Source organism: Microcaecilia unicolor, chromosome 9 (genome assembly GCF_901765095.1).
Source record: "Microcaecilia unicolor chromosome 9, aMicUni1.1, whole genome shotgun sequence".
Classification (NCBI taxonomy): Eukaryota; Metazoa; Chordata; class Amphibia; order Gymnophiona; family Siphonopidae; genus Microcaecilia; species Microcaecilia unicolor.
The window spans coordinates 145,777,544-145,795,559 of record NC_044039.1 but is presented as its reverse complement, the minus strand read 5'-3'; the positions used below and the strand labels follow the sequence as shown (position 1 = coordinate 145,795,559).

Sequence of the window (18,016 nt, the reverse complement as noted above, 5' to 3'; positions counted from 1 at the left end):
GGGGGAGAATGAAAGATGATGGAGGGAGGGGGGACAGAAGAGGGAGATACCAGACCACAAGGATGGGGAGCACAGCCAGTTAGGAGAGCACTTAGTTTGTGAGCTGAAAATGGGGTCCCAATATATATATATATATAGAGAGAGAGAGAGAGAGAGAGAGAATTAATCTTTTCTTCATACTTGTCCTAAAGAAGGTTCTCCCTTTAAATGCTTGTAACAAAATATATATTGTTAGTCCAATAAGAAAGGCATCATTTGATTTTCCTTTTTTTAATTATTATTTATTACTTGTAAACAGCTCAAGTTTTCTTATCCCATGTTAGATGTTAATATTAAAGCAAACATTTGTGGAAATCATGAACTACTCTTGCATTCCTCTTGAGGAGCCATAATAATGGCATTAATACGCTGCCATTAACCGTCTCTACCGCTGCAGGCGCTAAGAAGAATGAGGCGGGGCACGAATCTCTGTGTTCGCCAATCCCGCTGCTCCTTCTCTTTATCCCCTCCCCTTCAAGTTCACATTAGGGCCAGGGGCTGAACGAGTGGCTTTTAAAGAAGACAAGGCTGTTCTCGGCTGGCCTTTTATAGTGTGTTATCACAAATTCACGGTTACCAGGCGGTTAATGATAGTGCTGGACCCGTGTCTGGTTCTCCGACACTGATCGAGTGTGTGCGCGGGCGAGGATGGGTTCACGGGCTTCCACCTTACTGAGAGACGAGGAGATCGAAGAGATCAAGAAGGAGACCGGCTGTAAGTGACGTCATGGGCTAGAGCGGCGAACGGGGCCCGGCCGAGCTGTTGGTGCCCCGATTCAAGTTGTACTTGTCGCTGGCTTCTTGGAAGGACAGGAAGAGCAGGGATGGCTTAGCCAGAGTTGGAGGAGGGAGGGGATGGATCAGAGCTAAATAAGTTCTCTTTGCTTTGAGTAGATTTTATTAAATTTGGTATTTCTAAACCTGAACCGTGCTCTATCCTGAGTGAACTTGTCAATTTTTAGAGCCAAAGCGTAGGAGGAAAGCTCTTCAGTACGGGCACCTTGCCCTTCTCTTACACTAGCATACTGCAGTGCAACAACAATTGTGAACTCTTATCTGTTGGCCCTGTGGGAGAAGTTAACGTTTAATCCCACGAGCTACTGATCTGTTTGGCTAAAATAAGATCACTTGCTTGGCCCGGAGATTGTCGTGTCGGGTTCTGTACTTAATTTGTAGAAGTGTTGTAAATGAAACCATATGATTAGTAAAATGCCCTGTTGGGTCTTACGTTAGCCATCTTGATATGATTAATATAAGCTGTTTTTAATTAAAAGAAGACTGCTTAAATGTTCCCTTCATGGAGATGATCTAGGGAAAATTTAAGATGTGCAATTGACTTGCATGGGACTTAAAAGGTTTTGGAAATAAACTCTTTAATTAAGCGTGCTATTTAATGAAAGGTGATGCAAATTGTGCACGAAAAATGTTCGTAGTTTCCAGGTTTGTTAAAAATTTGATATACTGCTCAATTGAAGCTGTCTAGGTGGTTTACAACACCAAAATGTTATTCTGGAATGAAAGGAATACACCAGTTATAACAGGATAGAAAAATTAGTAAGAAAACTAGATGAAAGGAAAGGCATCCTAAACAGCAAGGCTGGCTTAACCTATGAACCAGGTGAGGCTCTTGCCCAGGTCAACCTGAAATAAAGGGTGCCAGATACCTGTGCCTGTGATGTCACTGGCGCTGTAGGTTAAGCTGGCCCAGAGCTTACCTGTTAATGTTGTGTCTGCAGGGATAACAAAAAAAAAAAAAAAAAAGAGCAAGCAAACCCCTTCCTCTCTGTCTTAGGTCACTTCCCCCCCCCCCCCCCCCTTATCTTTTAAAGGTAGTTTTTCCTTCCCAAACACAGAGTTTCACCTAAGGCTAGTATTTAGGAGGGGAAAACTGATTTTAATAGTGGCCAGAGGGGATGTACTAGGAGGGCACCAAACCAAAAGTTGACTCAAGGCCAGTGGCGTAGCAAGGTGGGGCACCAGGGGAGCTACTGCTTCCCCAAACGGACTTTGGATGGTGACTGCGCCTATTTTTCAGCCAGTCCGTCGCATTTACGCAATGCGCATGTGTGGTTATGCAGTGTGTGCCCGTGCCTCTCCACTCCCCCTGGCGTCACAACAGGGGCGTAGCCAGACAGCAGATTTTGGGTGGGCCTAGGCTAGAAGTGGGTGGGCACCAAGTGTTCTCCTCCTCCCCCCAAAAAAATATCTAAGCTGGTGGAAAAATGTTTCTCTCCACCTTGGCAGTCTGCAGCAGGCATGCGCTGAAAACTGAGCATCCACAGGTGCCAGTAACGTGGAGCACACCATTTTCATTACCATCAAGGGGAAGTCTTCAGTTGGTAGAGCTTGGAATCCCCATCAGCTACTGCTAAACATGTGCTACTGTTGGGTGGGCCTGAGCCCTAAGTGGGTGGGCCCTGGCCCACCCAGGCCCACCTGTGGCTACGCTACTGCGTCACAACCTGGCTACACTTCAGCTCAGGGTGCTACAGTCCCTTGAGCCGGCCCTGGTAAACAGCTTTTCATTAGATTTGAAGTAGCATACACCAGCGCTCATCTGGCTCAGTGAAATGGGGAATGTGGGGGGGGAGAATTAGTTTCCAAAGGCAGCAAGGATTAATTTTATTTTATTTTTTTATGAGTTGGATGTCTCTAACTGTACAAATAACAGTAGTGTATTCCACGGAGAGGGGCCAGAGACATTAAACAATCTAGCAACATGGCTGATTTTTTTTTTTTTTTTTTTTAGTTAGCAGTTTGATTGCCAGCTTTTGGACTATCTGGAGTCATCTAAGTTACGCCATTGACGTACGCCATTGTATAGAGCAGTACAGTAGTCCAATTGGCTAATGATAAAAGAATGGATCAGAACACAAAGAGACGAAGAAGAGAAAAGATTTTGAACTGCATAAATCTTAAGTTTATATAAACTGTCCTATGACACTAGATCTGAGGCCTCAAATTTAAGTTTTGGTTCTATATAGTTCCTAAACCTGGTCCTGGAGGCACCTAGCAAGTCAGGTTTTCAGGATATCCACAGTTCATGGGAGAGATTTGCATACCGTTGAGGCAGTGCATGCAAATCTCTCTCATGAATATTCATTGTGGATATCCTGAAAACCTGACTGGCTAGGTGCCTCCAGGACCAGGTTTGGGGACCACTGGTGTAATCAATAGGATATAACATCTGGATATCAGCAAATAAGAGTGAGGCCTAGTGAATGTGTCGTATAGAGAAGTGGGGACAGGAAGATGTTAGTTAATATAGGGGCCACTGGGGGACCACTGAGGGAACTGCAAGGGCTGGACTAAGAATAACACTATTAGTGCAGCCCGAAAGGTATGAAGCAAACGCAGTATTTGTGATACCAGTTTCCCATAGATGATGATGTAGAGTGTGATCAATAGTATCAAAAGTTGTAAATAGGTATAAGGAAATAAGGGCTAAGGACTTATCCTGAGCAAATTGTTGATAGAGAAATGTAGTAATCCCTATAAGTGCTATGGCCTTTTCTAAACCTAGTTTGGTTAGGATGTAAAATGTTAAGTCTTTTTCAGGAAATCTAGTTGTTTGAAGACAGCTGATTGTTACCTTTCCTAGAAATCAAATCAATTATTGTATACTGCTACCCTTTCCTAGGTTCAGTGCAGTTTACATTCTAGGTGAGAGAAAAGCCAATAATGTTAGTGTGAAGTATGAGAACAATTAGAGACCATTGGTGTAATGCATGAGATCAAAAACATTATAGGGAAGGATAATGGATGATACTAGGAGGTAGAAGTCAATAATGGATTGTTATGAAGCTAAGGTAGCTGTTTTCTATTCTGATGGCAATAGGTAGAGGGTTCCATATTTTAACTCCAAGTACAGGGAATGGAGAGCTGAAAATCTTCTGATTTCGAATTGTCTTTTGAAACGGTGATGCTAGCATCAGTTGTTCTTTCAGTCTGTTAGACTGGACCAAACTTAGCGAAGCAGTCTTAGTCAGCAGTTCAGAGGTGAAACCTTGTAAGATTTGAAAAACTAAACAAGCAGCCTTGAACTTTCTGCGTGGGAAACCAGTGCAGTTTAAGATGAGTTGAAACACTAGTAAATCTGTACATTAGTCTAACAGCTGTATTCTGTATGATTTGCAGTTTTGTTTTCTGATATTGACACAATACCAAGAAATAGAACGTTACAGTAATCCAAGTGAGGTAGGACTAACATTTAGACTAGTAGTGCAAAGGCTTTTTGGTCAAGGAATGATCTGACTAGACGTAGCGGTCTCATTTTGAATAGTACTTTCTTCCATAGCTAGTTAATATGGGAAGAGTAGGTGAGTGAAGAATCAAGCAAGACCCCTAGTACTCTGGTTTCAGACTCAACTGTAGAACTTTGACCATTGGACAAAGACATTGATGATGGGACCTCAACTCCCTGCTTTCGGAACCGCAGGACCTTGGTTTTTTTGCGCATTCAATTTCAGTTTATGTGCTAACAGCATTCATGCCAGTTGTTACAGACTGAGTTGTTTCTTTGTTTTATGCTGTCACTAGTAAGAGAAGCAGGATGTCATCCGCATAGGATAATAGTAGTTAATTAAGACCCAGGTGTATTGAGGTGAGAGATGACAAGTTTGCAATTGGATAGTAACTGGTATTGTCAGTATCCATAAGGTGTTTTTGTTTTGTTGGTTTATTTTTTTTTATTATTCTTTAATTTGGGGCGGTTAGAGGCTTTCTTCTTCTGGGGGACTGAGCCTGTTTCCAAGCTCTCAACGATCATCATATAAATGAAAGGTAAAAGCAGACTGGAGAGCCATTTTTACATAACACGAAGGGATGGGGTATATTGGTGTATAGCATTTATCCCCTTAAAGCTTGTGCACTGGAGATAACCCAGGAGAGGCACTGTAGATCTTGACAAAGTATACTGGAGGAACCTCCCCATGTCTTTTACAAGTCACTTGTCCCTGGATTGTCCTATCACTTCTGCCCTGAGTATTACCTCCTGGAATCCAACACACTTTTATCTAGCCTGAGCAAACCTCCCCCCCCCCCCCCCAATGGTGAATAAAGTTTGGCATGTATGTTCCCATCTTCCATCGGCACACTCAAACCTTATCTTTTCCAGTTGCATATGTATGTTGCTTTAGCCTGTATCATGGTTCCATTACCACCAATAGCCTTCCGTCTGGAGTCTTGTGGCAAGACTTGCATGTACTCCACCAGCTGGTAACATATTTTCTTGTAAGCTTGTGTGAATTGGCCATGCTTTTGCTTGTTAATAAAGCAAAATAGTTTCTTATTGGTTTTTTTTGTTTGTTTTTAAACTTTTGTATTCATGGCTTCTGTCCCTCTAGTTAGTCAAAGGATTCTTGAATTAAATGGACTGCAGGGCCCGAGGCAGCATGGCTTCACTAGAGGCAGGTCATGTCAGATGAATCTGATTGATTTCTTTCACTGGTTGACCGGACATGGAAATGGGAGGGGCACTAGATGTGGTGTACTTAGATTTCAGCAAAGCTTTCGACACAGTTCCACACAGGCGACTCATAAATAAACTGTGTACCCTTGGTATGAGACCTAGAGTAACTGGCTGTGTTAAAAAACAGAAGGAGACTGTGGGTAGTAGTAAATGGAACTTGCTCTGAAGATAGGGATGTTATCAGTGGAGAACTGCAGGGATCAGTCCTAGGGCCAGCTGTTTTTAACATCTTTGTGAATGATATTGCAGAAGGGCTGCCTGTTAAGGGTTGTCTCTTTTTGGATGATACCAAACTCTGCAACAGGGTGGACACCCAGGAAGGTGTGGATGACATGAGGAAGGACCTAGCGAAGCTTGAGGAATGGTCCAATATTTGGCAACTAAGATTTGATGCAAAAAAAAATGCAGGATCATGCACTTGGGTCACAAGAATCCAAGGGAACAGTACAATATAGGGGGTGAAGTGCTTCTGTGTACAAAAGAAGAGTGGGACTTGGGGGTTATTGTGTCTGGTGACCTTAAAGTTTCCAGACAGGTAGAAAAAGCGGCGGTCATAGCCAGAAGGATGCTTGGGTGCATAAGGAGAGGAATGACCAGCAGGAACAAAGAGGTGATAGTGCCCTTGTATAAGTCTCTGGTGAGGCCCCATTTAGAGTACTGTGTGCAATTCTGGAGACCGCACCTACGGAAGGATATAAACAGACTGGAGTCGGTCCAGAGTGTGGCTACAAAATTGGTAAATGGTCTCTGTCAAAACATATGGGGACAGGTCCATGGACCTCAACATGTATATGCTGGAAGAGAGGAGGGACAGAGGAGATATGATGGAGAAGTTTAAATATATCAGGGGCATTAATGTACAAGAAGTGAGCCTTTTTCAAATGAAGAAAAAGTCTGGAATGAGGGGGCATATGATAAAGTTAAGAGGAAATAGGCTTAGGAGGAATCTAAGAAAGTATTCGTTCATGGAAAGGGTGGTGGAAGTGTGGAATGGCCTCCCGGTGGAGGTCATGGAGACGAGGACTGTCAGCGTTTAAGAAAGCATGGGCATGTGGGATCCCTTAGGAGAAGGAAGAGTTAGTGGTTACGGAGGATGGGCAAACTGGATGGGCCATTTGACCTTTATCTGTCATCATGTTTCTACGTTTCTAAAAGCAAAACTGGCTGAGGCTGGAGCTGTGATTCCTGATCATGACTATTTTGGCCACTTATTTTCTTAACTATGGGCTTTGTATATGGGCTGAAAGCCACACACCAGGGCTCCCTCAGGTACCCTGTACCATGGACTCAACGCCAGCTACCAAATGATGTCCTTATTAATGATCCAGACTCCCTTCCGCATGGGCTATGAATGCTGCCTCCATAGCATTCCTGGCTGACCTAGAGTGCAGGAAACCTAATCGATAATGGAACTAGACACTTTCCACATGGAAGTGTGTAGCACTTGCACTGAGCCACTGGACTAGCCTTCCACATTTGACAGTGATGGAGGTCAAGGTAGGATTCTGGAAGTGCTTCATGGATTCAAGCAAAGGGGGTCATCCAAATTGTTGGGCCATGCATGAAAAGAACATGGAGAGCCTTCCAGCTGTATATATACATGGACCTGGAAACAATTTGATGGCGTTAAACATTGGAAAGACTCTTGAGAAATTATCTTTCCAATCACTTTTTACTCTCAGGATGCAGTCTCATCTACAGGTTCTTTGTTTATGTATTTTTAATCTGTGGCCAAAGCAGTGACGATCTTAGGTCGGCTGCAACCCGGGGTGGATCACCGATGCACCCCCCCCCGGGTGCATACTTAGCTGCTGGGAGCAGCCACGGGGCTCTCGGCTCCGCTGGCTCCCTCTGCCCCGGAACAGGAAGTAACCTGTTCCGGGGCAGAGGGAGCAGGGAACCAGCGAAGCCGATAGGTGCGCAGCTGCTCTCTGCACCCCTCCAGCGATGTGCACTCGGGGTGGACCGCCCCCACCGCCCCGCCCTTGGTACGCCACTGGGCCAAAGGCCTCCTACCACTAATAGCCCGAACTGAGAGTTTCCTACAAACTATGGATTGCAAAGTCTCACATCTGGAGGATAGAATGGCGACTAGTTTCAAGAGCTTTGGTTATAAAGTCATATTTGTCTTTTGACTAAAAAAAAAAGTTGGAAATGCAATTTGTGATTTGAAGGGGGAGATGCACAGAACTGTCACTGTTTCCTACAGTGCCAGAAAATATTGGCTCTCACAATGAGAAGCAAATAGAAACTGATGCTCAAAACTAACAGCCGTTTTGAGCATTGATCGGTAAAGAGGTTGGAACGTTCCTGGTGCATGCCCACAAGAGCTGTGCAGTAGGCATAGTTCTTGTTTGCATGTTCAGTGAACGGGGGGGGGGGGGGGGGGGGGGGGGGGGTGCTCCCATGCATTTAAAACCACCCCTTCCAAAACAGTAGGAAGAGGACTTTTTATTATCCAGAAGCAGGGATACTCAACCTCCTCTACTAGATTCATAGCAGTGCTAAGCTGCTGCCTGATCTTTAGGAAAATGCAAAAAAAGAAACAGCCAGAACTCTTGCCTTCCTCCAGCAACTGGAGGTGCCTCTGACAGGTGCAGCAGTGCAGCCTTCTGCCTTTGTGTCCTCACTTTCACGCTCCAGCAGAAATCCTGGGCAGAGAGGGCTGTAAGTGGTCCTGCCCTAACAACTAAAACCTACCGACAGCTGCAAAGCTGTCAAATTTTAGTTAGAGCAGGGGGTTTCCATGCTCCATTTCTCTGTGCACTGCACGGAAGCGGTAGCTCGCTCATCATCTTAATACTAGTGAGCTTATTAGCATGAGACTTTTGGTCATTGCTTCTGTGCACGGTAAAGCAGTGGCCGAAAGCCTCTTTATTAGATGCACAATAAAGCTTATTTTAGAGTGGTTAAAACCAGTCTAAATGAAACATTGCAAGCGTGGTACTCTCTGAGCATCTCCCTCTGAGTGTGTGACTTGGAGACCAGTGACCCTTTTTAGATAAGGGGTTAAAGGAGCACTGGGAAGGACAAGGCCATAGCACTAAAAAAAAAAAAATCCCAAAACCCTAAATTCTTTGTTTTTGTTTTTTTTTGTATTTTACGGAAGAGACTGTTTTATATAAGAACGCCTGAAACATTTCTTGATGGGGTTGACTTAGGAACTGAAGCACATCATTGTGAACCTGGAAGATGTAATCAAGCTATTTGACAGATTACCATCCAGTCTTACAGTTGTTCCTTATAGACCTAGAATTCTGAAAGAACTCAAAGTAAAATTACTAATAGCCCTGTAATTTAAATCTCATTACAATCAGCTACAGTACTTGAGGATTGGAAGGTGACTAGATTTTTGAAAAGAGCTTCAGAGGTGATGGTGGAAAGATCAGAAATGGTAGCAGGTATTCTGAAACAAAATTACTAGAATGGCTTAATGGGACAGAGCCAACATCCTTTTAAATAAAGGAAAGTCTTGCCAATTCTAGAATTTTTAAAAAATGTGCTTTTAATATTACATGAATTTTAGCCACTCGGTCAAATTAGTTCAGAAAATTATCTCACAAGGCTAATAGGAGGCAATGTCCTGTTGTGGGTTGGGAACTGTTAAAGAAAAGAGAGAATAGGGTCAGCTTCCTCTGGGGGGCGGGGGGGGGGGGGGGGTCTGTTATTAAAGCTTAGCTCCAGTTATCTGCAGCAGGGCCCATAACTCTAGCTAAGCTTTAGTACAAGACCTCCTCTGTGGGGAATGTTAAATAAGTGTCCTAGGACACATTTTAGAAATGATCTGAAAAGGGAGCGAGGCAAATGGATGCCCAGTCCTCCACAATATGCTTTGAATAACCATGTCATCAATATGGTAGATAACATTTCAAATGAGAACAGATGCATATAGAACAAATAAGCTTAATTATAGATATATGATGATGCCAGTTTTGTTAGTCTGCTCCTATGAAAGGGGTGTGAAATCCACTGCCACATGGATGTTTGGTGGATGCTGCCACCTCCATAACAGCAGTGGATCTGGCATTTCTAGTGCCATCACTGCTTCACTCCATGCTTCACATCAGACCTTGTGTATTGTCCTCACTTTCTAGCAATGACATGCCTTACAGCAGATAAGGGGAATTACTGTGCTGTCTCCCAGCTCACAGAATGTCTGTTCCAGTTCTTGGCATTCATCACCTGGCTCAGAGCGACACAGGTATCCTGTGCCAGTTTAAAAAAGAAGGGGGGGGGGGGAGAGAACAAATGAGTCTGCTTAAATTTCATTACAGTACTCTTTCCACCTTTTTAAAGTGATTTGTTCTTTTACATCGGAACAATTCAAGGTTATCTGAACTGAGATACTAGATGTTCAATTCAGCTCTTGAAGGAAATTGAGGGGCCAGTGTGTTGTTGGTCCATCTGTGCATGGCTTTGAGCAACAGTAATATAAAAACTAGATCAGCAATGCTTGAAGCAAATTATATTTAAATGTTATGCATGGTTAAATTGTGCTATTCAACAGGAAATGAAGGGAGGAACATGCCCTACACCTGCACACAAAGGTTTTGCAATAGTCTCATGTGCATGCCCAGAAAAACAGAAGTGCCAGCCAGCCCACCTACATCTGTGCTTTTTCTTTCAGTGCCTAAATAGGAGTCTCTCAAATATTACTAGCACATGGAATTTTTGCAAGGCTCCTATTTTTGGTGCAGAAGAACAGGTGCAAATGTGTGCCTTTACTTTTGGTTTTGCTCTGACACGTGTATGTTTGTTCCTTCCTGTCCGTCTTTCCGTCTTTAAAACTTACAGGATCCTCTTTGTTAAGGAAGACCAAACAGACAGTTCAATTTGAAAATTTGACCAGAAATCCTCTCCTCAAAACCTATGCTGCCCCTGATGTGGCAAAAACGTTTTGGTGTTATAGGTCATTTCCTCCGGTGCATTGCAAAACAAAACTTAGCCACAAATTGTATTGAAATGTATATCTTTACTGCAAACATTAACACCAATGCTCAAACTCTCTAAACATTTGGTTACGCAGTAAAGTGTGTGCATATCTGGTGCCAACAGCATGTTAACACTGGCATCAGCCTCTGATTTCTTGAAAGGTTTATGTGTATATATTGTTTTGTTTTGTTTTGTTTTAACAATTTTGAAGTTAGGCAGTGTGCTTTGAGTAGTATTGTAAAACTCTTGACACCTGAAGAAGAGACACATGCTCTCTGGCCTGCCATTCTCCTCCAGTCCATTTGGAACTACACTGAATTATTGTGTATGGGTGTTTGATTTTTTTTTTTTTTTGTTTATTTTTATTTTTTGTGTGTGTTTCAAATTTTAAGATTCAGCTTGCAACTTTCTCAATTGTAGCTCAAGGCAGATACAGTAGGTATTTTCATGAGCCTTTATAATTACTCAAAATGACTTATTCTATTTTTCTGTACCCTTTTCAACTCAATTTAGCCATTGCAGTGACAGCCCTTGGTCTAGGGATGCAAGCTGCAGCTCAGTTTAGAACCTGGCTGCCAGAGAACCAAGTCTGACCAGTTAGTGTCGCCCTTGAGTAATGGCAGAAGCTGGTTCTGGAAATTGATATTTCTAAATCTTCTAGAAAACTTCCACCTAAGTAAAGGTTTGTTTTCTTTGTAGGGGTTAGGGTAACCTTCCTCCTTTAACACATGTCTGGAAAGAGCTGAGAACCAAGTCATCTATACCCTTAGAATGTATAACCTGAAACCTAAAATTCAGAAAAAAAAGCAAAAACCAAAATGGGAGGGGGGGGGGGGGGAGAAGGAGGAAGGTTACCCTAACCCCTACAAACAAAACAAACCTTTACTTAGGTGGAAGTTTTCTAGAAGATTTAGAAATATCAATTTCCAGAACCAGCTGTAGAGAACCTCAGTAATGCAGAAATAAAACTCCACTTTAAAAAGCCCTGTTCTTTAAAGGACTGAAACCAAACATTTTGTGTGGATCAGTGGCGTAGCCACAGGTGGGCCTGGGTGGGCCAAGACCCATCCAGTTAGGGCTCAGGCCCACCCAACAGTAGCACACATTTCGGTAGCTATTGGGGATCCCAAGCTCCTCCAGCTGAAGACTTCATCCTGATGGTAACAAAAACGCTGCTCTCCACGATATTGGCACCTGCGTATTCTCATTTTCAGCGCGTGCCTGCTGCAGGCTGCCAAGGTGGAGAGAAGCATTGTCCCACCAGCTGAAATATTTTTTTTTTTTGGGGGGGGGGGGGGGGAAAACACTTGGTGCCCACCCAAAATCTGATATCTGGCTACACCCCTGTTGTGGATGTTGAAGCAGAGCTGCTTTTTTGTTAAAGCAGTGCTCTCAGCCTCTTCAAGCCTGCACCATGCCAGTGTTTGCAGAACTCAAAGTCCCATAAGTCTATCTTCCAAATTGTGAAAACAAAAGATGAGGGCAGAGGGACACATGCTAGTTCATTATGACCCTTCCCTCCTATGTGCAAGAGAAGGGAGATTTTATGGTGGTATGAGCAGAGTTTGTTACCTTCCAGAGCTTCTCCACTACTGCTGCTAGTAATACTCGGCCTAGGGCTAAAACTGAAGCTTGAAAGGAAAGGTTCAAAGAGAGAAAGGAGTTGGCAGTGAAAGTGGTGCCCTTTACAGCGACTAATTCCCGCTATGGGACTGATACCGTAGCTGGGAAGATGAGGCATGTGTGACTGTGTATGTTTTTGGAAAGGAGCTCTTGTGCATTTATGTGTCACGTCTAGTGTGCGTGTTGTTGAGAACAGAACTCGGTGCTGTCCAGATCTAAATATCAGGCAGTGGTGACACTTCAGTGGCACATAATCAGGGGTGTGCTGGTAAATTTTGAACAATGAGCTCTCTCTCCGGGCATAGCCGGCCCTGAAATTCTTTTTTTTGGGGGGAATACATGCCTCTCTCTCCCCTCCCTTGTGCGGGCATGCTAGGCATACCTTTGTCGAGCCCCACTAGCCAATAAATGGACTGCCACCATTCTCTGCTGCTTGTTTCTGGTTCTGAACAGCATTCTGGAACCTTCTTGCGCTTGCATGAAAAGTCTCAGCCTGATGCTCAGAGTCAGAAACAGGGAGCAACAGTCTATTTACTTGGCTGGTGTGGCCAGCATTACTGCCAGCAAAGTAAAAATGAATTCAGGAGGGGGCCCAAGCCCACATTTTGGGAGTCAGTTGTTAAAGTAGCCATGGGGAGGCCTACTTTAACAACCGGCTCCCAAAATTCTTAAAAACTTAACAAACGGCTCTCGCGAGCCCTTGAGAGCCTGCTCCAGCATACCACTGCACATAATGGTTGGGAAACATTGCCTTAAAGTAATAAGATGTACTAACTGAGCTTTTGCCATCATCTAGGGAATTTTTTTCCTAATTTTGCATTGCCTGCCAAAACTACATATAAATGGGCTAACCTTTGGACCTGCTCTGGTTTGGTTAGGATTTCTTTACATCGGGGATACTATGGAGGCCATATTCAGTCTGCTGCTTCCCCTTCCCCATCCCCCTTTTTAAGGGGGAAGGAGTTGAAGGGTTACCAAGAAGTATGAAACTTGACTGGATTTAGAGCCCATGATCCAGAATTCTGAAAGAGTCCTGGTGTATGACTTCAGTCTTGGGACCTTTCGATTTGATTCCTACAATAGGAATGGGGGGAGAATGGGCCTGTTTAAAATAGGAAGACACTCTCCAGGCGCTTGCAAATAAAGCATCTTAGTGCTAGACAGAAAAGATGGAGGAAAAACTGCAGGCCAAAAAAAAAAGCCACACATAGTTATAGTAGTGCATCCTTTTCTGGAATTTGTTCTTCCCTTAAATATGAATGCTTGGGGGGGGGGGGGAATCAGGATTTGGCAATCTTTTTCCACCTCTAGATTGGGGGAGTGGAAGGGGACAGGAAAAATGAAGCTACACCCCCTCCCCCCCCCCCCCCCCCCAAAAAAAAAAAAAAAACTCTTTACATCCATTTCTACTTTCCCAAAAAATCTTGGGAACAGCTGTACCTGACCAGAGTCTGATTACCTCCCTCCTGTTGAGGCTCTAAGGTCATGCTGTCTAGGACAGGGGCAACTCCTATTCCCTTAATTTCAAGGCTGCTTTTGAGAAATTTGCATAAGCTTCCTGTCAGAGGAATTGCAGACCAGTTTTTATAAATATTGTAACAGTTTACAAAACCAGGTGTTGCTCCAATGTTTTTATTTATTTATTTTTAATTGGGATTGTGGACATGTTTCTTGAATGTTATCATGTATATCATTTGATATACTGCTCCTTTCAAGTATGAGTTGAGGTGGTTTACATACAATTGTATAGGTAATTTTTGAGTTTTTCCTGACAAATTCAGGGGTGGGTAACCCCAGTCCTTAAGGGTCACAACCCAGAAGGGTTTTCAATATTTCCACAGTGAATGTGTGTGAAATTGATTTCTATGTACTGCTTCCATTGTTTGCAAATAGATTTAATGCACATCCATTGTGGAAATCTTGAAAACCCATCTGGATTGTAGCCCTCTTAACTGGTTGCCCACCCGTGATTTAATGCACCTTGCCAAGCACTCTAGTAACGGCTGCCCTCTGATTCTTTGTACTACAAAAGTCCTACCCAACTATGGACGGGAGGCCTCTTGATCCCACCTTGCCAAGTGTTCAAGGTGACTACATTCTTTGTATTGTACCTGAACTCTAAATCCATGCCCCAAAGAGCTTACAGCCTCAAAAACGTATGTATGGCAATGGGACCTTAGCAAAAGGCCTCAGAGAGTCAGTGGAGCCCTGGATGTCGCCCTATTGCTGTAAGCTTTAGGTCATAACTCCTTGCTAGAGATCTCTTTATGGTCTGAATGTTGATTCCTCTCCTTTTATTTGAACTGACACTCCCTAGTCAGCACCTTCTATTGCTCTTGCTCAAGATGAAATCTGGCAAGCATGGACATGACTGTGTCAGAGTTCAGCCTTATTCTGCAATTACAGGCATGTTCTGCCTCTTTCCTCTCTGTGAATCAATACTCCCTCTTTCTAGCCCTCCTACACTCCTATAAACAGATTGCTGAAACTTTACTCCAGATCCTATCGGTCTGCTCTGGAAAAGGAAGGGAAAAACTCCTTAAGCTGCTCTCTGAAGGAGAGGATCAACCACTAGACACATTACTGGCAAATCTGGTTAACAGGAAACTTGGTGGGCATTACAAAAACAACAAAGTTTTAGCTAAAGATTTGTTTATGCCTTTCCCCCTCTCCCCCAGTTATCAAGTGTATACAAAGTGCATGTACAGAAGCCTCCAATATTTTTAATTGATCAAGTGAATACTTCTGAGAGTTAGTGAGACACTGAGACCTTTAATTTAAAGAACACTCAATTACATTAAGGCAAATTAATTTTTAAATGCCCAGTATTGCTCTCTGGACCTAAAAGGGTAGTTTCCTAACAAAATATTTCAAGATTCTTACTTCATTGTCTCCCAACTCATAGTTTTTTACAGGTAGAAATTGTGCAATACAAATAGAAAAGATATAATTCAGTTTTCTGTCCCGTTAGTATAAGACCAGATGTAGTACCTAAACCAGGGGCTGAGCTGGGCTACTCTGGCATTTGACTGTATAGAGCAGAGTTTGGTGCTTGACTGTGGCTCACACTCTTCTTTTTCTTCTCTGTTTTATTCCCCAGTTTCCCACAGTCAAATCACTCGCTTGTACAGTCGGTTCACTAGCCTGGACAAAGGAGAGAATGGGACCCTCTGGTAAGCACTACCATACAGATCTCATTTGTAGCCTACTTCTAAGGGGAGGATAGAATAGGTGGTATCCATACTACCAATGCCTTAATCCTATATACCTGGATTCAGAAGCTTTCTGGCACGCATTTCCAGAGATAACTAGATTAGATTAAGAAGTTTTATTTGTTCCACAGGCCACTGTCAAATATCATAGGAAAGGTTAAGTCTTCACTGTATGATGGTGATGAACACTGGCGGGCAGGGGCACTTTGGAGATGCCCTTATTTAAAAGTTCACAGAGAACGGATGATGTGCTGTGATGTAGAGAATGACACGGGGATGGGGACGGGGCGCGGATAGATCCCATAAAGACGGGGACAAACTTTGTCTTTATGCCATTTTCTACTTTGAAGCCTGTTAATGAACTGGACTGTTATTTATGCTTGAGTAATGCAGACAACTATATTTTGATGTTCTGGAAAAACAAGCAAACATGCTGTCCACAACTAGCAAAATTTGCATGGTACATTCTGCTACCAGCACATCTTCTAAGAGGACATCTCTGCCCACCCACCCATGACATCTCTGCCCACCCACTATCAACGATTAACTACCTACCTACCTACCTACTATCAGAAATGTTTTGCTTATATCTGTTTGTTTAAATCTTGACCATGTTACCTTATGACACTACCTATTATCAAAACTGTTTTGCTTCTTACATTCAAATGTTCATTCTTGATTTTGCTATTCTTTATATAATAACAACAACAACTCTGTAAGCCACATTGAGTCTGCAAAGAGGTGGAAAAATGTGGGATACAAATGCAATAAATAAATAAATAAATAAAATCTTCTAGTGCAGGAAGGACTGTGGAAGACAGGAGAGCTAGACAGTGATTCATAGGGCGCATTTCTCCCCTCTAGGGCATACAGAACGGGTTGTATTTTGTACCCCTGGACATTTTAACAGGGTGGATTAGGATTCCTTGGGGTAGTAGAAATCAGCTATTGGGGTTGGAAGGGTAGAGGGTTATTATTGTTTTCTATTTGTAATTTATACACAATAGTTGTACAGCATATTCCTTTTTAAATATCCTATATAATAAAAAGCACCGCCAACGTTCTGAAGCCAGCAACGTTGCAGTGAAGCCTGAAGCCCTGGTGTTCGTAGGCTTCGTAATAGCTCCACCCTCCACAGGAATCGTACCACTCACTCTCAAAGCCCCGCCCTCGGAGCCCTGCCGTCCTATGAGCCCTCCATTCGTAGGCTTCGTCATCACTCCTCGCTGTCATAGCACTGCCCTCGAAGCCCTCCCGCCCTCGGAGCCCAGCTGATCAGAACAGCCAGCTGGCTAAGTTGCTCGGGCCGTCTTCCGCCCTCCCGCCCCTCGCACCGTGTCCCGCCCTCCTGCACTCTGAGCCCTCCTGAACAGAAGAAAGAGCTGCCTCTCAGTTCCTCGCGCTGCTCAACAAACAACCGCCTGAATCTGTCCCTCGCGCTGAAATCCTCCTCCCGCTTAAAACCTGATGCCTCACTTCCTCGCGCAGGTCTCTCTCTCCTAGCGCTGAAATCCTACCTGCACCAACTGATATGACAGGACTCGAGCTGCAAAGAGCCCGCCCGTCGCTACAGTAGAACAGCTGCAGACTGAAGAAAATCTCTCTCTCTCACACTCACACACACACACACACACCATCCCCCACTGGACCTGTCTCTCACTGATACACCCACAGACATTGTGTATCTCTGTCTTCCACTCTCGGACACACACACACTGTCTGACAAACACTCTAATTCTCTCTCTCTCTCTCTGTTTCACACAGTCTACACCCCCCCCCCCCAAACCAACTATTTCAGCTGTCTCTCACTCATGCACACACAGACACTGTATCTCTCTCTCTTCAACTCACTGGCACACACTGTCTACACTCGCACCCAGTATCACTCTCTCTCTGTCACACACACACACACTCGCACATTCTCTCTCTCACAGAGTCACTCTCACACACTCTCTCTCTCACACACTCTGAGGAAAACCTTGCTAGCGCCCGTTTCATTTGTGTCAGAAACGGGCCTGTTTTACTAGTCCTAAATAATAAAATACACCTCCAACATTCTGAAGCTGACTGCATGGCTGAGGCATTCCTGCTCTCTGTATCCATCTCCTGAATTGACATGACGTACTTTCGGGTTCGTCACAAGCAGAAGTGACCAACCACACGAGGTTTCTCGGCTTCAGAATGTTGGAGGTGCATTCTATTAAATAGGATTGGTCAGTTCCTTGAAGCACAGCCTGAGCTCAGCGTCCTGCACAGTAATGCTCAGACACCAGAGAGAGGGGGGGGCTGACACCAGAGAGAGGGGGGGGCTGACACCAGAGAGAGGGAGGGAGGTATCTCTGTCACATACACACTCTCTCTCACTGTCAGTCTTTCTCTCTCTCACTCTCACACACTGTCTCTCACACTGTATCACATTCACTCTCTATGTGTCACAGTCACTCACACACTCTTGGTTTCATACACTGTCTCACAGAGAGTCTGTCTCTCACACACACTCTCTCGCACACACTGTATCTGTGTGAAACACTCTCTCTCTCGCACTGTCTCTCACATACGCACTTGCACACACTCTCATTCTCACACACACACACTCTCTCTCTCACAGACACACTCGCACCCAGACTCATTCTCTCTCTCACACACACACACACACTCGCACAGTCACTCTGTCACACACAGTCACTCTCACATACACTCTCTCAAACATAGACACTCCGAGGAAAACCTTGCTAGCGCC

The 18,016-nt window shown here is 44.0% G+C and overlaps 1 protein-coding gene across 1 annotated transcript in view; it reads left to right on the top strand.

Annotated features, from left to right (window-relative positions):
* Positions 1 to 515: 515 nt before the first annotated feature.
* CHP1 (calcineurin like EF-hand protein 1) overlaps positions 516 to 18,016 on the top strand; it is a 34,333-nt gene continuing 16,832 nt past the window's right edge. The window contains exons 1-2 of the mRNA XM_030214076.1: positions 516 to 754; positions 15,165 to 15,237. Of these exons, the coding sequence (XP_030069936.1) occupies positions 688 to 754; positions 15,165 to 15,237 (140 nt within the window). The 5' untranslated portion in view covers positions 516 to 687. The remainder of the gene's footprint in view (positions 755 to 15,164; positions 15,238 to 18,016) is intronic.